This window comes from Lagopus leucura, unplaced genomic scaffold (assembly GCF_019238085.1).
Source record: "Lagopus leucura isolate 7727_CA_CO unplaced genomic scaffold, USGS_WTPT01 Super-Scaffold_100004, whole genome shotgun sequence".
NCBI classification, from domain to species: Eukaryota; Metazoa; Chordata; class Aves; order Galliformes; family Phasianidae; genus Lagopus; species Lagopus leucura.
The window spans coordinates 56,701,870-56,723,514 of NW_024962264.1; the positions used below are offsets into that span (position 1 = coordinate 56,701,870).

At 35.6% G+C, this 21,645-nt stretch overlaps 1 protein-coding gene across 4 annotated transcripts in view; it reads left to right on the top strand.

Moving 5' to 3' along the window:
• Window positions 1-19,304, top strand: part of BOD1L1 (biorientation of chromosomes in cell division 1 like 1) — a 36,314-nt gene extending 17,010 nt beyond the window's left edge. For 2 of the 4 annotated variants that reach the window (XM_042870905.1, XM_042870907.1), the window contains exons 11-25: window positions 1,476-1,543; window positions 2,739-2,808; window positions 5,327-5,370; window positions 6,328-6,415; window positions 7,467-7,546; window positions 8,208-8,292; window positions 9,201-9,274; window positions 10,595-10,676; window positions 10,757-10,791; window positions 12,481-12,526; window positions 14,685-14,719; window positions 14,827-14,911; window positions 15,360-15,501; window positions 16,841-16,984; window positions 18,181-19,304. In XM_042870905.1, the coding sequence (XP_042726839.1) occupies window positions 1,476-1,543; window positions 2,739-2,808; window positions 5,327-5,370; window positions 6,328-6,415; window positions 7,467-7,546; window positions 8,208-8,292; window positions 9,201-9,274; window positions 10,595-10,676; window positions 10,757-10,791; window positions 12,481-12,526; window positions 14,685-14,719; window positions 14,827-14,911; window positions 15,360-15,501; window positions 16,841-16,984; window positions 18,181-18,289 (1,187 nt within the window). In that variant the 3' untranslated portion in view covers window positions 18,290-19,304. The other 2 variants (XM_042870906.1, XM_042870908.1) reach the window with 2 other exon arrangements.
• The last annotated feature ends 2,341 nt before the right edge of the window (window positions 19,305-21,645 follow it).

Sequence of the window (21,645 nt, forward strand, 5' to 3'; positions counted from 1 at the left end):
GTACTGGAAGGCCACAATGAGATCTGTCTGGAACCTTCTCCAAGATAAACAAGTCCAACTCCTTCAATCTGTCTTTATAGGAAGGGTGCTGTTGCCCTTTCATCGTCTATGTGGTCCTACTCTGGACCTGCTCCAGCAACTTCACATCCTTCCTGTACTGGGGGCTGTGGACTTGGGCTCGCTTACTTTTACTTTTACTTTTTACTTTTTACTTTTACTTACTTTTACACTGAATTTTTGAATTATTTTCTTGCTGATACACTAATACACTTGAAATAGTCATCCTTTATGTTACTAGAGGAATTGGGCAATGATCCTAAATGCACAAATATTTTAAGTCGGCAATGATTTTAGGTATCTATTTTAGATAGAATGCTTGTGATAGCATATGGCACTAAGAATACGTTGGCACTAAGAACATCATGTTTTATTTCTAGTTCCATTTTTCTTAGGAGGTTATTACTTCAAGTGAATTTGCATGGTTGCAAGTTCCTTAAAATACCACCTAACGAGCATTCTTCTGTTTTCAGCCTTTCTTATTCTCCAGATTAGCTGCAACACCAGGTTTAGGAAATAGTAAATTCTTTAAAGATCAAGTTCATTGTAAATTTTGGAGAAACTAAATGGTAGAAGAATCAGTAGAGAAATGTTCTTATCTTTGTGTACACCAATGGGAATGGACTGCTATTCATATATTTATTTTAATAGGTTTTTCCTTTTCCTGTTTGACTTTGCTGTTGTTTCAAAAATGCACTAAAGTTTTATGGTGTAAGTTTGGGTCTAGTTTCTCAAGGGTTGGTTGTATTCTCTAGTTGCCTTTGCTTATAAAAAAAGGTGCCCAAAATAGTTGTATAGATCATACAGAGTTTGTGTCTGCATGGCTTGTTTTTCAGATGTTGAAAGCATGTAGTTCCCATACAGAATTAAATGGGTGGGGTTTTAAGGTTTTGTGAAACAACCATCACTGACAGGAGGTACTGAGTCTATGGAAATTGGATAATTTCAGTGGTTGTGGTTTTAGAGCTTATGGGTTTAGACCTAATTGTCACTTAAAGGAAAAAATATTATTCTTAGTATTAATTTGTACCTGTGGATTCATTAATACAGTAGTAATTTGCTATTTAGAATTGGGTCAGAAAATCTATTGATGTTTTTGAAGGAAAAGCATGGAAATAAGGCAAAGTCAGAAGTCATTAGTAAGCTGGTAAATCCTGACAGCCTATATTCACCACTTCTTGTATTTAAGGAAAACAGAGAAATACGTGTGTTCTTGCAGATGCTGAGTTATTCTTTTGAACTGGTTTGCTGCAGACAAACTTGCTGTAGTTTCCATTGCCTACAAGATGAGGCTGTCTTCGCATGTTGTGTTCATGAGATGATGCTAAAGGATGGTGTTCTACTGTAGCTGAATACAGTACTGAACTAAATACAGTGTAATGTAATTGAATAATTTCAACATGTTTGTATTTCATTAGGCAATAATGGAGCTTTACCAAAGTTGGCAGAACAACTAGAATTTGAAACTAACTTGAGAGCTGAAGAGGTATTTATGATATTTTAAATTTCTTCACTATTTCTTGTATGGTTTTAATTTCTAAGATTTCTTACTTTATTTTATTTCTTTTTTTTTTTTTCTTTTATTTCTGTTCAATAAGAACTACATTTCAAAACTTTCAAAGAGTCATTTTTTTCAGAACTTTCAGCTGTATTCTTTTAAACAATTGGCATTAAAGTTGTGTGATGTCCATGTTATTCTGTGGTGGAACCAATTCCCTTCCTTAGCTGTGTTTTCTTCTATGACAGTGACATCCAAGATTGCTTTTCATTAGAACTAGTCATACTGTATGCTTGCTTGTGATCTTACTTGTAAAAATAGTTATATATGCCTTAATACTTATGTTTGGCAGTCGCTGGTTTAGTGTTTTGAAGTGGTATACAACAAAATGAATAGACGTGCATCTTTCGCTTGATTCAGAGTATGGTTCAGAAAACTCACAAGCATCTCTAATAGGGCCACCTGGGACTTGCATAGGGATGCTGCCTTCAGCTCCAGGACAAACCACTTCAGTTTTTCTGAATCAAGCCTGAAGTGCATTTCAGGAAAACCTGAGTCATTTTTGGTCTAGTGGGGTTTATTGATTTGAGTACCCCTGGCAAGTGGCTGTACTGTTTGCTGGGATAAGATGGTCCTACAGTCATTACGCTCGTATTCACATGGCGTTGTGTTCGAGTTTACAATGTCTGGATTTGACTTAATGCTACGTGGAGTTAAGTATACTTATCTATGCATTTTTAACATATAGCTGATCTACAGCTTGAATTAAAAAGGGAAAAAAAGACCCAAGTTGGGAAGGCTTCACTACACTTTGTTATGCTTTGCAGTTCCATATTTTTCTGTGTATGTGAACATTTCTATAATACTTATAGTGATTGGAACTCCTCTCACAGTAGGAATTTGCACCTTGAATTCCTGAGGTTTCTCTTGAGATCTGGTTATATTAATTTGTTCTTACTGACCAGCTTTAACTATGAAGTCAAGCTCATGGTATTACATTGTTCAACAGTAATATGACTAATCTTCGTCAGTCTGTTATTAATATTTGTATTACTATCTTAAGAATGCTTTTGAAGACTTACACACCATAAAACAATAGTCATAATTATGTGAGGGAGGGGAATTAAATGTGTTTGTACTAGATGTCTGTCATATTTTTTGTTTCCTTTCATCTTGTGTTTAGCCACCACAGCCTGAAAGTCCAAAAAGTGAAGAAGTATATGAGGATCTTCGTATTAAGGAGCTACAGAAAGGTGATTCCATAAATCTATTTCTAGATTTGAAAAATACTCTCTCTAGAGAGATTGAAGTAAAGCCTACAGAAACCTTTTGTGACAGGCTTCTAGGAGTTCATGTTGCTTTGGAACTCATTTGCATTTGGTCTGCAAGAAGGAGGGAGGTGAATATATCTTCTACTAGGAAGTTCTAAAAGAAGGTGGAAAGCGTTGAGTATTTAAAAAAAAATAAAGTAGACTGCTAATGTTTTATTTGACATTAATAAATATTTGAGGGAGGAAAAAAAGTTTGCTCAGCTGAGGTACAGAGACTTCCCAAAGAATGACTTGCTTCTTTCTTACCTAAGAATGTCCTTGTTTCTGGTGTTGTGAGAGGTGCTTTGGGGCTGTGACAAAAGTGCTGTATGATCAAGTCAGAATTAACAGGAAGATTTTTATTTATGTATTTACTTGTTGCTGTTGTTCTGTCCTGCTCTCCAGAAGATTAAAGTGTTTCTGGTCATCCACTGAAGTAAGTAGGTAGTCACCTCACTAGAAATCTCAGTCAACTCTACATCTCTGCTCAGTAATTCCTTTTCAATGCATAATGTTATTCTTAAATGGAGGAAGAAAAGAAAAAGCCCTCCTTCCCAGAAGCACATTATTTTAAAATGTGTTGCAGTTGTTTGGCTTTCTTATTAAAGCAGAAACAAACCCCTGCTTTGTTCCCATCTTGATGGATTCTGTGCTCCAGATGCTTTACAAAGATGTTTACAACACTACCAGATGAGAGTTAATCTTCAGTTGGTGGAGTAAAAAGCAAAACTAAAATGAATTCCAGGAGGTACCAACAGTACTGCTGTATAGAGTCCGAAGAGTTGAAAGATGCATTTCCTATTACAGAATGTTGCTGAAAGCATAATTTGAAAGGACAAACTGTAAATCTCAATTGTAAATTTTTACATGTATACCAAAATAACTGTTTACCAAATAGGGAACAAATTGAGTAAGGTGATACACGTGTTGGTGTCAAGTTTTAGATTCCTTTTTATTCTTGAGGTAGGTCAGATAGCTAGTTTAATTGGTCTGAGCATATTCTTTTAGGTGGTAAGACGTGCTCTGTTCACAAGAAAGAAAATGTAAATCCTGAGAATCAATCAGAAGAATGTTGTCTTGGAGAGACCAGATCCAAAACTACAACCAGTTTTCCTCTACTCTGAGATTTGTTCCAAGGGCCTGAAAAACTGCCACTTTATATCATGCAGTCGTGCAGCAGACAATACTTACATTTTAAAATGCGCAGATTGGACTGGCTGTGATAATCTTGTTCCATGTAAAATGTTTAACAAAAATCCATTTGTTGTGTAAATCATCTTGGTTATGACACACACAGAAGAATAATGCTTCGTAGCTCTTCATGGAGTTTTTTCTTTCTCTTCCACCATACAATAATCTTTTATTTTTATATATATACGTATATGTATATATACATATGGCCCAACGTACGTAAAAGGAAGTTGTTTAAAAGACAAATGTGTGTCCTGTCATGAGTATGAACAGCAGACACAGTAGTTTAGTAGTCCAAGATTCCTTGGAATGTAAACAAATCATTGCTGTTTGAGTGGGTAGGATCTAGCTCTTCATTTGATGCTGCTTTAAAAATTGAAAAGATATTGTGCAACTATGCTCTATAGCTGTGCATAAATTGTTTCTAAAATATGAAGATGTAAGAAATGAGTACATGTTATATAAAGTTGTACATAAATGTTTCCATTGTATTGTAAGTTTGTGTTCTTACTCAAATGAAAGAAAAAATGTTTGGACTGTTTCAGCAGCTTTTTAAAGTAAAAATATTAATTCAGTTTCCTATGTGAATCAGATCTAAAGGATTTGTAGAGTCTTCTTGTAGAACAACCTTTTTATGATTATTTTCTTTTGTACTTACATGAAATAGCTTTAAAAGATGCAAAGGGCTCATTAGTTACTTCTAATTATTTTCCAGATTCATGTGGTATGTAAGGGTACGGCTTTGTTTTATTAGATCCAATTATAGGACAATAGAGCTTAGCAATCTAGTAACTTCTATGTGCACTGTATCACTGGAGTCACTGCTACGGTTATGCAAGCATCAGTTCTCTGCCAAGCCCATTGTTACAGCTTAGTTTTCAGTGTATTTTACTTTATCCTATGATGTAGCATCTAGATTTGTGATGGACAAAACTATGACTTACACAAATGCTAAACTAAATCTGAACTAAATCTGAGATTTTGAAGTTGCAAGGTATTTCATAGGTCCTAGTGTCTCGACTGATTTGTTTTAGCCTTAACGTGATTCTCAGCCATCCTATGCACTGGAAAATCGTATTCTTTGTTTTTTGTCAAATATGGTTAAAGAGGTGATTAATGTGCTTGGATGAATCATTTCCAGTAGTGAAAATAAGTTGCATAGTTAGTACTTTAGGACCCTTCTAGGGAGGCGAAGTAGAAAATACTATCATACTTTGCTATTGCTGAGCATTTCTGACTTTTTTTTTTTTTTTTTCCCTATTTTTAATAGATTCACTGCAGAAGAATAGTGCTGTGGAAAGAGAAACTATTCACGTAAGATTTATTTAATTTACTCTGTTTATGCTGCTTTCTTCTTGCTTGCATTTACTTCTATTTACATTAAATATTCTTTAAAAGAAAATACTGTTTCTTATATAAGCAGAGCCTATGTATATTGAGACTGTGCAGCTGTATACGTTGATGCCCAATTACTCTTTTGAATTTAGTAAATAAATCTTGTCTTATTTAACAGTCTATGACTATTCCACAATTGTTAGCTGATAGAAAAGCTTAATTGTCCTCCTTGAGAACAGAGAACAAAAAATAGGGATTATACTGGGGACTTGAGTCAGAACTAGAAAGCTGTTGTTTTGATGCAGTCCACTGTAGTCTTAAAAGAACACAGAGCCTGTAATTATAATGAGGATGATTAGGAAAGTTGCAATACCAAGTTTTTCTTAGGGAGCAGAAACAAGATATTGAACACAGATGACGAGTAAAAAAAAGAAAAAAAGTCTGTGATTTCTTTAACTTGAATTTTAATTTATTAATTTAATTTATTAATTATATATATATTAATTTTGCCAATTAATATGCCTATGCTGGTTGGTTCTGTGTTGGTTCTAGCAAGGTATCAGTTTTGATCCTGCATGTAGGACAGTGTCGTTACTTTAAATCTGAAAATATTTTGTGTAAGTTGCTATGATGAATTGCTTTTACAGCACACGGTTGGATGCCTAATTAAAATTAAGCCTCTTTTCATTAAAAGGATCAATTAAAAATTCTGAAAATGTGACAAGTCAGAAGTTCTTTCATGCTAATGGTAACATTGTTTGAGTTCTGTGAACAAACTGCTTTTAGAATATCACTGCCTTCCATTTTGGTACTTGTTTAATTTAGAAGTAGCTAGTAGCAATAACTTTTTTTCCCTTCTGTGTTTACAAACTTAATTGTGGAGGGGGGTGGAGGAGGAAAGGTGAGGAGTTATATTTCTTTGTATTTTATTCATAGGTGGAAAACCTGGACACCCAGATAGCTGAAGAGCATCAACCTAGGGTAATAGAATGTAAAACTTCAGGAATAATGGATAAAGAAAAATGTAAGTGATCCAGATCTACGCAAATGTGTATAAAGCCTTGCTCGTACAGTTCTCTTTTGGAGGACAGAGGCAGTAGGGAACTCCAAAATCCTTAGCAATTCCTTTTTTTTTTTTTTTTTTTTTTTTGAAAACAGCTCAATATATTTGATGCAACTTAATGTTTCTATCAATGTATGGTGATAAATTCAGTAGTACACAGAGGAGTTTTATAGTAGCTTTTTAATCATAGAGGGAACAATTTACTTTTAATGTATAAAATATTTACTAATTTTATCATTAAACGAAAAAAAGAACAGAGGTGGAGTATAAAGCTGAAGAAAGCTGATCATCAGGGAAATATCTAGCCATTCACTGAACTTTGTGAGGCTGGTTTTTCCTACTGTTAGACTGGGAGGACTGACATCTTTGTCTAGAATCAGGAGAGAAGGAAGGTAGTCCATTGAATAGCCTAAATATTTCAGTTAATCTATTCATTTAGACTTTCTGTTAAGATAATTGTTACGGGTCTATGTAATATCTATTCAACCTCTGCTCTTAACTGCAGGAAAGACTTACTGCAAAAAACCTTACTATAAGTTTTTGTGCTTTTTTTGTGCTTTTTTTTTTTTTTTCTGCATCAGAACAACAACAACAAAAAAGCATGAGGCTAATTGATATTATAATTTCTGTGATAACTCTTTTTGTTCTGCTCCTAAGAATATTGATTTCTTAAAGTGTGTGATTGGAAACCATGTGGTATTCATTATAGTGTACCTCATAGCACTACCTGCTTTTTTTGGTTGGTTTGAAGATAAGATTCATGTTTGAATTTGAGAGATACCATATCAAGAAATTAAAAAAAAAAAAAAAAGCAAGAAACATGGAATTCTTTTATGTAATTTTTTATATTCCTTTACCAAGAGAGGCTAGCCTAACTTCCTGTTCATAGCTTTGAAATTAAGATGTTGCTTTTTGATTTAAAAAAAAAAAAAGAATTCTTTGCAATAGTGTGCTGGTATAAAAGCCATATAAAATCTGACAGGTGAACTGTTTGAATTGTTTGTTTTTACAGCCAGCCAGCTGATTGCTCAGGATGTAGGAACAGATAATGATCCAAGTCCGTGTTCCAGAACAAAACCTAGTAATATGAAGGTATTTTTCGAGAATGTTTTTCTTTTTTAATTTTGTGTAATTTTAACGTGGATAAGACTTCAGTGTTTATTTCTATAGCAGTTTATTTTGGGAGGTGTTTTCATTTTTAACTATTAATTACTCTTACATCGTGTTGAATAGAAAATGACTATGGAGTGATAACTCAAGTTTTCAGGAAGTACTCAGGAAAAAAAAAAAGGTAGATTTGGTGTTCTATGAAATGTCTATATAATACATCTTTGATGCACTGTGGGCCAATTTGCACTGTAGTTAAGAGCTTGGAATCATGTGAAGTACCACAGGGTTCCAACTGCCCAATAAGTTCACCATCTTGATGGCTGTACTGATTTAAGATCTGCAAAATGTTATCATTTTATTATCATACTTATCATTGCATTATCATACTTGACCTGAATTCTGTATTTGCACTTCCCCTTTGAGTCAGAATAGGTACTTAATGAAAAATATCTCCCTTTTAAGACAAGGTGCTGAATGTTTTACTTTATCTCACCTATTGATTTTGATTAAGGTTATCAGCATCCAAGTTTTCAAGAGACACTATAAAATCTTGATGAATAAAATAACTGCTTTTTTTCTGAATGCAAGTAACTGACTGTAATCTTTAATTTGTAGTAAGATGCTCTGTTTCAAAATAATGCAGGAAATTACTTCATGTGATGCAGCTGAAGTCTCCGAAGAAGTTGTTGTAACACATACACCTCCTGCAAATGCTGTGGAAGAAAAAGGTAATGAAAGTGAAGAATCTGCAATTTACTGACCCTGTACTTGAATGCTAGTATTATTTGAATGTTTCTGAGAGCAATGAGAAATCCAATCCCAGCCAAATAGTTGCATAAGTTCTGTAGTTGCGTTCTGTTCTTGCTATCAAATAATGCATTGTTCTTAATTCCTTTAATAGTGAGAGCAAATGTGATGTTCCTGCTGTGGAGGTAGCTTGACACAGATAAGGAGTTATGGGGGATATCATGCATCTGCTGCATTGTGCAGTCTGGGAAGCCACTTGCAAGTAGACAATTGGAAAAGGATACAGCAAGTTCAGGACATGGGCAAGAACTTCTAACTCAAACCAATAATAAGAGGAGAGTTGTTCTAAGAAAAAATCATGACAAATGCACTGTCAAAAACAGTTATGTTTGTTTATGTAGGAAAACCAACCAGGAAGGAGTGTACGAGTTAAGCTGTTGTAGTTTACTTTGTGAAAACACTTTTTAGAGAAAAAAAAAAAAAAAAGTGTTGTGGCCACAGTGCTAATACTGACTTGGATGTAACTTCATTCTGTCTTTCTGTTTTGTATTAACAGTTGTGTGCTCTCTGTTGAAAAATCTTTAACTGTTTAGCAGTAAGCTTGTATCCTCATGTTACTGTTTCAGAGAATGTGTGAGGAAATTAAATAGTTGTTTGTTGAACTTTGTTTTAACTTAAATTAAAAATCACTTCTGAATCATCTAGGGTTAAGGAGGCATTCTGGCAGTCCAACATACTGTTGCTATGAGATGGATGTTTATAGGGAAGTTGAATTTGAGGCCGTAGTGTGATACAATACTTTTAGTGCAGGATTGTGGCCTGTACCTTTTACTCTGTCTAATAAAATAAAGATGCACAGTTTATTTTTTTTTTCTATGTGCACGTGAAGATGAACTTGCCACTGAGCAGGAAATATTTGAAAAGACGAAGCAGAGTCTAGAATCAAATGAAAATTCTGTAGAGGTGAGTGGTCTTATTCATGTTAACAAATTGAGATAATGTTGGTTCAGACAGAAAACAAGTACTTTGTATTTTGCTGACAGCAATACTACAGTTTTGATTCAACCAGTGTATAAATAGCTGTACAAATTTTGGTGAGTTTTTTTGCTACTCTAAAGTGCCAAAGGCTCTTGTAATTATCTGTCACAAAGCATAAACATGCACCGTAAGGCGTCAGTGGTTGTTATTAACGTAGCAGTAACTTCCTTCCTGCATTTAATGGTGCTTACAAATTGTATATAAAATAACTGTATACAATTCTATACAAATCATGTTTCCTGGAAGCTTCATAATTGACGTGTGGACAGTTGTATCACTTCATCAAATCCAAGCTGGCTCTACGAAAATATTACCATTCAAAAACTTTTAAGCTCTTTTTAATTATCTTTTAACCATATACTTGTGATATTCTGCAGTGGTTGTTGTAAAAGTCTGTCTGAACATACTTTGAGAATAAAATTGTTATCTGAGTCTAGAAGTGGACACAGTTATAGAAACTTGTGGTTTGCTTTTTTTTTTTTTTTTTTTTTTTGCCTCTGCATTGAATGTGGAAAAGCTTTTAGAAGTTTAAATTGCCACCTATGTGGGCTCAATGTTTGAGTCACCAGTAGGGGGATCAGGACACCTCTAGATTTCTGTAAATGCTGAATGAAGCACTTAATTCTCTTTCATGTAAAGGGGAGCAATGGTTTTGTTATTGGAAACAGTCAGACCATCTTCATTACTTGTAGGTGTCCTTAATACCTTAAGCTTCAGCAGCTTCAAAGTAGGGAGCTTTTGTTTTTTTTTCTCCTCCTTCAAACTAAAGGCCTGATGTATGTAGCAAGCTTCACAAATCTGTGCATTGAGATAATTAGGATACTGACTGTTAAATAGCACTACCTCAGCTGTTACAAGATGTTGCCTATACTATCTAGAAGAAGAAATCAGACTGGGAGTTCTCTTAAGACTGAAAAAACACAGTGAGATGTACAGGAGAAGGTTAGAAGCATTTGTTAAATGAGGTGATACAGCTGATAGGGATGTAAAAGGCATGTCTGAGGACAGCCACTGAGAATTTTGCATAATCAGAAGTTGACTTGTTTCTTTTTAGCTTTGTCAATGAATTTTATGAAAAGCAATGTCTATTCGTACAAAACCTCTTTCACCTAAGTTATGTCTCTAAACAGACAAGCACTATTTCTGCTCACATCACATTATGTTGACAACAGTCTTTATACTATATTGCCCCAATACTGGACATTAGTTGTAGTAACTGAAATACTTTACTTTTACTTTTTATAGGATAATCAACCCGTGATAGTAAAACGGAAGAGAGGAAGGCCTCGTAAACATCCTGTTGAAGATGTACAGCCTGGTGATGGTGGTAAGTAATTCATAACACTTGTGTGGAGAAAGAGTAAAAATAGTAACATTCAAGTTCTGAATTCATATTTCTTCCCTCAGGTGGGGAGTCAAAAGCTGATATGAGCACTGGCAATGTAAGTGCCTTTATTTTGTTTGAGTGCATTTAAGCATGAGATCCGTTATTCTGTTTTAACAGGTAACAGTGTTTCAGAAACATTCTGTAGCAAGCTTGGTAACTGAATTCACACTATAATAAAACTATAAAAACTAAATCCTGTTCTAGTAGAGTTTACAAGCAAAATATACTATTAAGTCTGAACATGGCAAATAACAGGATTAGTCTTAGTACAGCATAGTTACACTGTCTAGCAGTATACTTGCAAGCAGGATGAAATTCTGATCACATGCACATGTCTTTTAGTTTGTGCTGTGAATAAATTTGACCTAACGTTCAAGGATGACTTAATGTAGAAAATTTAAGGCTCTTGTCTTTACTGAGCCTATTGTTGTAACAGCATATACTAGCTCTTAACATCTTTAAAATAAACTTGTGCGATCTCCATTACACTGTGTATGGTTAACTCATAAGACAGAGATATGCTGGTAGTAAGTTAAGCACTCCTGAAACAACTCAGTCTTCTAAAGCTCAGCAGTATCTTGATTTCTTAAGCTATGAGCCATAAGTCACTGCTAAATAAGTAAGTATTCTGTTGAAAGTGCTTCTGTAGTCAAGTTGGGTTACAGCGCTGTGATCAAGCGTGGATTGAGCAAAAAATTCTTGCATAAAAAGAGGTAATGATTAAAAAATAAACAAAGAAATTATATTGAAACTTGTGTGTTCTGCATGCTTGCCTGGTAAAGCACCTGCTGGTTGTCAAAAGTCTTGGGAATTTACCTAGTCTATAAATATCAGGTATTCTTCTCCCTATGTTTATTCTGTCCATGCAGTATTTCAGGCAGCCTGTTCAGGGTCCTGTCCCTTTTGCAGGTCTGGTACAGTTTTGTGTCTGAATCAATTTTCCTAATCAGTATCTTTCAGTATTTCTTCAGTGAAATGTGTTTCAGTCTTGTTTGTTTAGTTGTCCCAAATAAAAATTAGAGTTAACTTAAAATCCCCTCTAGAATACGTATGCCTTTACACAGTGCTGAAACTGAGTTGTCTTGTTCTAGTTAGCCATTTTAAAGGTCTTATACTTCCCACTGATGATGGGTATTTGTACCAGTCAGCTACAGGCTGGCTTCAGGAGGAACAGTATTTAGCCTTCATCTGAGAAAATGGTTCTGCAAGGCTGCATGCTGTCTTTGCAAGACAGTCTTCTCAGGCTGCTTTGAGAATTGTTACTACTTCAGAGATGGCGTAGACATCTTAGTGTAGTCGTTCAGTGATTAAAGCAATTGGATTTTATAACAGTCATCATAGGAGATCATGTGGTTGTAACTGACTTTTTCTGTGTTCTGAATAAATACAAAACTCTCATGGCTGTAATTTGTAAATCTGTGCTTACATAAAATGACTGCGCTAAGCTTTTTGTATCACCAAGAATTAAGTTTTTTTCAGCAATGTATTTAACTGAAACTACTTTTAAGTTAGTGTCTATTATTGTAATGACTTCCTTTGTCAATTACTCTGTCAGGTTACTGAAACTACTGTCATTTCATTTGTTTGGAGGGTAACTAGGTGCAAACTTTCTGCCTGTTGATTAGAATGTTCATTTTTTTTCTGAGACTGCAGATATATGCACATATATATGAATGAAGTTTCCGTGTTTATGTAATATAAATCTGGGCTTTTCTGATTTGTCGTCTTTCTTTTTTGTTTCTAGCTGCAATTTCCTACCTCTGCAAGTAGAGGGAAAAGTCCTCAAAAAGGTAAGCAAACCATGAGAGAAATCCAAGGGGGTGATCTAGAGTATCAGATGAGTCCTTCTTAAATATTGTGTTTTAAAATGCGTATCAGAAAGAAATCTAATTATGTTCAGTTAATTACATTATCTGTGGATATGAATTCGAAGAGGTAAGTGGTAGCTTGAGGGGATATCTCTTTCTCCTATCGTAACTACTATAAAATCGTTAATAAGATGATTGCTTAGCTTCCATTAGAAATGCTTTTATTGTTATAAACTGAAGTCAAATCAAAAGAGACTTTCCTATTTCTCTTTTTCATTCAGACACCTGTCATTTGTAAGGGGTAAAATAGTGATGAATTTTAAGCAGTGTAGCTAATTACGATAAGTGATCTGTACTGTGCTGGTTGTTTAGGTTCTTTTTAGTAAAAGCCATTCATGAATATATTTTAAAATTCACTCAGGAAGCTGAAAGGAAGTTGAAAAACACCTTATAAACAAATACAAACACTCATGTCCTTTTAACTGGAAGTTGTTCTGCACACGGCTGTACAGTAGATGCATTCACATGCATAATGGGAAGTGAAGTTTTCAGTCAGTGGAACTCATACAGTTGGAAACAACTGATTTCTAGAGGCAGCATCCTAGCTTAACAGTTCTCTTATGTAATTAGTAGTGGAAAAGGACTTCTGTGGAGAACTCTTCCTGTGTAAGTAGAAACAACTGACAGTAGGCTTGAAACCAAAATTATTCTTGCACTAATTGCTGCTGGTAAGTTGATATGGCTTTTGTTATTATTATTGCTAATTGTTTTCATACTCAAAGTAAAAGTACAGCCTTTTCACATATGAGGAGAAGATTGGGTCTGTTAAGAAGGACGTGACTTGTAGTTAAATTGTCACAGGGTGTTTTGCTATACATTTGCTAACATTTGCCAGGATTTTAAATACCTGCCTTCAGTACATGAAAGAATTAATAAATCTTTTTAATATGTTAATTAGACTTATTTTGTGTAAAACACTTAATACAGTGTACTGTTCTTCATTTTACTGTGCTTCTTCATCAAATAGTTGCATGCTTGTACTTTATTTCATTTGTTTCTGCGTAAAAGATTTTCCCTGTAATTTGGACAACCTAACTTCAGAGGACCTGTGTGTGAGTTAAGAATATGTCTCTGCTTTGAGACCTCTGTCAATTTGATGCACCAAATTGACATTCTTCTGTATTTGCTCTGTTGGTCTAAGCAGAAATGAATTTAGAGTTTTTGGCCTTATTTTCAGCTTTCAGAATCAAAAAGAGACAGCAATTTTGTGGCATAAAAAAGTGTTTAAAAAGATGGTGTAAAAACCTCCATGTTATTTAGGATGCTTCTCTCCTTCAGTGACTGGGGATTTTTATCACTGCGGTATTGCAGGTAACTCTATCTGACAAACTTGAAACTTTATAAAATCATCTTTCTTACCATGGAGGCCAGCTTGGGACAACGTGCTTCATAGAGTACATAAAATTATTTCAGTATGCACAAGCCAGTCTGTAAGAAGCACTGGATTGAAAAACCAGGCTTCTTCAACAGAGAAAGTTAACTAATTTGTATGCCAGGTGTTAGTCAGGATTTAAATTTAAATTTTAAATTTCCTTGTTGAGCTACAGCCATCTTGGTGCTTCATGGCAGACACAGTAAAGAATTAGCCCAGAGGAGCTTTATAATTTCTGATTTTAGAGACTTTTCAGAACTGCATTGATCTTGAGCAGTAGGATCACATTTTGAGTTTAGCTGTACATTGAGCAAGGACTGGTCTAGATGATCTCCAGAGACGCCTTCCAAGCTAAATCCTTCTTGATTCTGCTGTTGGTTGATAGATATCTAACTTCTGCTTTTCCACTTAAAAAAAGAAAAATAATAATATTAAAAAAAAAAAAAAAAAGTATGTGCAACAAAGCAGTAAATATTGCATCAAGCATATAAAGGCTTCGCTGCTTTAAAAAAAAAATAAAAAATCATTGTTGTCGGTCTGTGTGTATAACAAAATGCAAGAAAGGCAAGTTCTAGTTTAGGAACCATAGATGTTTTCTGACTTTCTGTGATGCTTATGCAAACTTGACAACGTTTGAAAGAATTCCTTTTAAAATTGCTTAATAAAAGATTTGAAGTTCAGGATTCAGTTTTGTTCTTTCTCTTCTAGGTACAGACATATCTAATAAGAAAGAAACAGCGAATGTAAGTGCAGGAGATTTAATTTGTAAGTCTGTACGCAGTATGTAATGAAAAATGTCTGTCTTATTAAAACTGTTCTTGTCTTGTTTGCTTCCATTTTATTTCTTCAGGAAGATGAAGCTGGGAAAGCAGAGACGACTGTGCGTAAAAGGGGAAGAAAACCCAGGCGTTCTCTGGTTCAGGCAGAGGAAACTGGTAAAAAGAAGAAACTCTGCTGTTCCTAACAGAATGAAAAGATATTACTGTGCCTTTCTGTATACTGATAGCAATAAGATAAGCTTTATTCAATTTTTCCTTTCTTGAGGAAAAATCATTGAGTTACAGCTAGTGTAAATATTATGTAAATATGTGTAAATTGCTGTAATCTCATGTCAAAATTGCTACATCCCAGATGCTTCCATAAAGCCTCATGAATTTTCTATGAATTCTGGCTATGAGCTGCATAAGTAAACTGTTGCAAATGTGTTAACAAGATTAAGTCAAACAAGTGTGAATTAAAAACATTGAAAGCATAAAGGAAATGGAAAATTACTTGCTTAAAATGGGATTTGTGAATAGAATACCTTTTCTAAACTAAGTGTCCATATCCTTTTGGAGGGCTTTTGGAAAATTATAGCACATGTGTAAAATTTTACATGGACAGAAATGCTGGAGCCAGAAAGAAAACGTCGGAAATTAACATCTTCTGAAGAGGAGATAAGAGAGCAGGAGGAAGGTGAGGAAGAAGACAATGAGGAAGAAGATGAGTCCACAGCTAGACCAGCCACAAGACTAGAGGCTCAAAGGTAACTCATTGTAGAGGCACAGATATTTTTTTTGCTACGTTATTTTCAGTTGTGGATTGAGCTTTTCTTTGCAATTTGTTTTGATTGAAACTTCCCATATAAGGTTGGATCTAATTCTAGCATTAGGAGATTTTCCTTTCAGTAACGAGGAATGGAAAGTCTTGTTAGAACTGGAGTTTTTGTCTTTGTATGACAGAGGATAGCTGTTATTCTAATTATGAATAACAAGCAGAAGAGGCAATGTTTTGCCTCAATTCAGCATTGCTAGGAGATGAGAAAGTGTTAGGGTAACAAAAGACAGGCTTAAGATGTCAGAAGAACTGATCCTGTGAGCAATCTTGCATCTCGGTGATGTCTCAGAAAATGGGTCTGAGCACATTTAACTAACGGGTTAAAAGGGACTCGACTGCAATTCACCATTTAGCATTTGGAGTTGGAGCAAGGCAAAAATATAATTTTTAATGTCAGTTTCTTTTTCCACATATTAGCCCAGGTAAATACATGAATATGCAGTACTCTAGGATTTCATTTATATTTTAGTGAACTGCCGGCTCAGGAGAAAAAAAAATCAAACCGTGAAAGATTAGTGTGATACCAAGAAGCCCTTCTTTATCTGTAGTTTGTGTGCAAAAAGGCAGGCTAAAGAAGTGTAGCAGAGGTCATCCTCTTGACTAAAACTTTGGAAGCTTACCACTTTGTGAACAGCAGTTCTGTTGCGGTCTAACCGTTAACTCTAAAAAGGTAAGACATTAGTATTTTCATTCCTATTGCTTGTGAAAACATCTACTTTGTATTTACAGATGTTCTTGTTGGTCTTGTTTCTCAGATTTCCAGTGCTAACTTTCTGGCTGCAACAGAACAAAGCATCTCTATCTGAAAGTGCCACAAATATTCTGTGTTTTATAAGTAGCATTTGGGAATATTTAATGGAAGGAGGTGTCTCTTTATTTTCAGCTTTACTTAGGTCAGAAAACCTGATAATTCAACAGTCTGGCTTGTGAACTATGAAGTTGATTGCCAATAATCACTTTTTCATGTTTTTGAACTGATGAATGCTGAAGCCATGGGTGTTTACGTAGCAGAATTGTTGCAGATTTTGAACTCATTTTTTTGTTGTTCCGTAAATACTATCAATAACATGGCCAGTTTTGATTTTACATTTGCTATGGAGGCACACAGCTCTGCTTGTCATTTTGTGTCTAAAAGCATGCAAATGGTATTTTTCCACCATTTCTTTTGGCAACTTTGATTTATATGTTGCAAATACTGTTCAGTCTTAGTTTTCTGCACTTGGAAAAGTATTTTGTTATACACATTCATCATTCTTTTTTTATTACAGAATGCAGTCCAGCAAGCCAACCACTCGTGCGACTTCTAAAGGCAACAGTCCGAGTTCAGTTTCTCCCAGAAAACAACAGAAATTATCAGCAAAAAAGAGATCTCCAAGTGATACAAAAGTTAACAAATCTCCTCCATCAACACAGTAAGTATGAAAGCTAAAACCACTTTTATTATTTGTTTTGGAAGCAACTACATTTAGATGTAAAATGCTAGTTCAAAATCTGAACATCAGTCTTGCTTTGTTCTGTTCTTTTGTGTTATATAAAAGCTTTCAAAGGATTTTCTTCTGTTTACGTTTTTTCTTCCTTTCTTTAACATTTGCAAGACTAGACTGTGTGTGTGTGTCCTTGGAAAGTTCTTAGTTTCTTTTCTGAAAATGCTGTTAAGCAGTATTTTAAATGAAGCTGTGGTTCTTTCCTGAAAGTAGGAGGTGGGAAGAGCATCTGTAGTTCAAGTTAAAGCAACATATGTCATTATTCTAATGCTTGAAGATATCTCTAAGATCAGGTGATAAGAAAGGAGGAACTTCTGAATCCTTACAGCAGTGTACTTCCATTTTTCTCCTTCCTTGGTACACTTATTAATTTTTGAAGTTGAGATCACTATTAAAATCCCAAGGGATCAACAAATGCAATGCTCAGTTGCTGTTTGTCTTGTAGTTTGTAGTCAAGCAGGCTATACATCAAACACATTGTTGTGATCCATAGTGGAGACAACAGTGTTTTCAAACAATGTCTGGAACTGTGGCAGATGTGCATCATGCATTGATCAGCTGCCACAGTTCACCTGACATTAATTATTTAGCATTACTATGAACGGGCAAGAGTTTAAGCTGTGCACCTGAAAGAGAGTGGGCTTATATAGATGCTTAATTGGAGGTAAGGGCACATGACGTCTGCCCTTTATTCCTTTTATTCCCTCTCGTGCATGCAAGTCTTAAGCTGCTTTTGCTCTTTTTCTGTCTTTGTGTGAGGGAGTAGCAGGTAGAATATAGTTAACTACCCTGTTCTGATTCACACATCATTCCAGAAGAGAGGAGGTAGGAGTGCTCTGGCCCCATATTCTACATTTGAAGCACTCTCCAACATGCAGAGCTAGTATGCAGTACCCTGCTAAGACGTGATGGGAGTGTGCAAGGTCTCCGTAGGGTCTGTGCAGCTCTATGAAGATGTAACAGTAAGCTTTCAAATAACACATCCTCATAATTCATCAGACATGAGCATTTAAGCCCATCATTGAAGCAGGATTGTGCCTGACCACCCTTCTTGTTTTCCAGCTGTACTATTGTTAAAATAATTTCTGACTGTATGTGTGTACGTATGTATTTATTTATTTTAGGCAAAAGGTGCAGTCTACAAAGCGTAAAAGAGAAGGCAGCCCAACAGCAGTACGAAGAAAAGGCCAGCAAAAAACAGAAGAGACACCAGTGAAGAAAGCGAAGCGATAATCTCTACCAGCTGGTACTGTTTGTGGAGGAGTCAAAAGGAGGAAAAAAAAATCTGTGCTTCTATTTTTTTTAAAGCAAAGGGATTTGCACGTGCTTCTTTCAGAGCTCTAAGTTAATCGACGCAGTACTTTTAAGTTACATTTTAAACAGCTTTATAAACTATTGTTTATACAGAATATTATGTACATTTATTTCAGATGGAAAAATAAGTTTACTTTGTATCTGAATGAAAAACAAAGCAGTTATATATTTTATCACTGACTTGGAAAGTTGGGGATACCCAATGTGACATGCTAATGCAGATGCTTCCAACTCCTGAGACACCCCTGGCCTACTAATACACTTTGTACATAAACTTGTAAAAATAGGTTGTATTTTACTCTGTGTATGAATCTAATCAACAACGGACATCTTATTTATTATATGGAAAGCATTGGTCTGTAAACTTTAGTATATACTGTAGGCTTTTTTAATTATATATTTTACATTCTATGCAGATGTCAGTAGGAAACTTCACTCCCCCAGAGCTGTCTAAAATCTGAAGTTCTCTAAAATAAACTCAGACAGTTGGTAAAACACTTTTTCGCATGCATCGCAGTAGGTTAGCGTAGTGAAAGCAACTGGGCTCCTTTCTCTTCATGCGTGAGAAACAAGAAATTTAAAGTATGATCTTAATAGATTATATTTTTCATTTGTGATTTTACTACCAACCTGTAGCATTAGGTCAGGTTTATTTGAGTCAGCCAACTCTAGCCTGAAACGGAGCAATTTTATTTTGCAACTAAACACCCGTTCTTTCAGAATTTGTCTTTTTCAACAAAGAGGGACCCACTGAAATGAAACATCACTTCTCCTAACTATAGAGCTTCAGCATTTTATGTTACGTTTTATACACAGGTATTAAAAATTGAACCTGGTATTATTGCCAGAATCTTTTTTTAATGTATATTAACTCTGGTAAGAGCAAATGTTCAAGTGAAGTTGTATATAAAGTTCAACTTTTCTTATGATCAAATGTGTCTCTTGTAATGATGTGATGAGTTGCCAAACAATCTGAGATTATTTTAAGTGTTCTGTTCATATTCTGGTTTATAATTACAAAGGGTTTGGGAGGGTTGGAATTCTCCTTTTTTTTTTGTGGTTGTTTTCCCCTCTCTTTTGTGGGATGGTTTAGGTTTTTTTTTTGTTTGGTTTTGAACTTGTTGTAAGGCAGATGTTTCCATCAGATATTCTGCTTGGTTTCTTACTGAAACTTTTATATAAAAATTATAAAATGTTTGCCAAAAATTTGAGTTGCCATATTTTATTACTCTTTAACCATATTGCTGTGAAACTTGTTTTTGCAGATATTCTTGGTTGGAGCCATTTCTGTAATGAATGCTGATTCTGATTAGTGTCTTTAATTATTCTACATACGTTTATGTGTCAGGTCTATTAACAGCAGGGAAAACACCTAACAGTCCACCAAGCCTAGTGTGCTATGGAAGCACATGAACACAGAATGGCAAGCTGAGCTTTTTGTGGTATTTGTCTCTTCTGTCCTCCCCTACTGGAGCTTTCCCAGCTTTTATTTGGAGTCCTCTACATCTCTCCCAGTTTCCTTACGTCTGGATTCAGTAGTGAGATTGCTCTGGCAATTCCTAACAAACTGCCCACCGCACTGTATGTGACAGTCATTTCTGCTTCTCTCTTCCTGCTGGTAATGCTTCTCCTGCCACAGTGCAGACTGTATGTGCTTTTTTCACAGGCAGATCTTTTCTCATTGTTTTTGGTGATCAGTTAAGCCCCTGCTTAAGTGTCAGAGCCTCCTGACTGTCTTTTGCCTAATGAGTAGAGAAACGCAACCTTGAAGATCAGTGACATCTGTGTGGTTCAGAAGTTGGGCTTGTAGTCTGATGTGAGCCTTGGTGTACGTAAAAAAAGCAACTTTTACAGCACAGAAGGTTTGTAAAATCACTGTAAAATCGCAGCAGTTCCAATGGAGAATTTTTCTTTTTTTGTTACTTGGACATGGAGAAGGTAATATCCACTGTGCTGAAGAGCTGAGCTGCATTTGGAAAGAAGCATGGCTAAGGTGTTAGCTGCTAATGTGATTGTATTCAGTTGTGGAAGACCAATCAGGTGCTGAGTGGAAAGTAGAGATGGCAAATGCATTCTTACCCTGTGTTACTTCTTGAGAATTTGAGAGTAGAGGAAGAAACTGCTTTGTGCTGTGAGAGAGCAGTGGCCCTAAAGCGCTTCACAGTGCGGCTCCAACCTCTTTTGCCTACGTTGGTGTGAGAACACAGCTGCCCTGAGACCCCAATAAATTTATACAGTGCTTGGTTTCTTTCAGTGTTATAGGGCCTGTTTTTTCTTCAGCTCATTCTCCTGAAACTCTTTCATTTTGCTGGATGCTGTAACACCGAATGAACCAGAGAGACCTTGGTGGAAGATGGAGTTCAGCCTCCTGCTGAGTTTTACGGAAGGAGAACTTGTGTCCTGCTCACCAGCTCTTGGCTGTCTGTTAGCCAGAGGACTTGGCAAGCTGTCAGGATCTCTTCATATTTTCTGGCATGTACTTCACTGTCTTCAACCTAAAGCTCTATGGGTTTACCCACTGTATAGGTTTTAAATCACCTAAGTGGGTTGAGGGGGAATTGTTTTTTTAACTAACTGAAGGATCATCAGTAAAAGTTTGTTTGCAGTTGTCACTTTTTGATGAGGTCTGGCAGGCTTGTGGCTCTTGCAATTGATGAAATTTCCATCTAGAACCTGATCCAAAGTCAGTAGGTGCACTCAGCAGCTGAGGCAAGGCTTTTGCTGATGCTGGCAGCTCTATGAATGCCTCAGTTTTCTATTCCAACAGTGTCTCTAATAGCACATCTCCTTCTTAGGTATTTTTTAAAGCTGTGACATAGATCCCAAATACACACATCCACTGTTTCTTGCCTAAGTCTGCTTGATGCAAGTCCAATACAGGCTTGAATGACAGTATTAAAAACAGTCAAATTCTGATTCCTCTATCAAGTGCTGTAATGGGAAAAGAATTTTCTATCCCAGATTTCTGCCACTCCTTGCTTTTGGAAGAGGTGGTGGGACCTGTGTGGTTCAGTCACTGCCCCAAAGCTGGGATGTGCTGAGTGACCTCTCTATTTCCTTCCAAAGCAGCGTTTGATTTCCTTGGAGCTGTACCTGTTTATATTGTAAAGAGTAAATTTAGCTGGTCCATTTTAGCTCTCTTCCCATTAAAGCCATTCCATGTGAAATGTTTTTAGTTTTAAGGTGTAATGTAGACATCCTAATGAAGTAAGCTGAGTGCGCATTCCATAGTCTGTATACGTACGCCAAGCTCTTGATCTTGGAGATGCTTGATA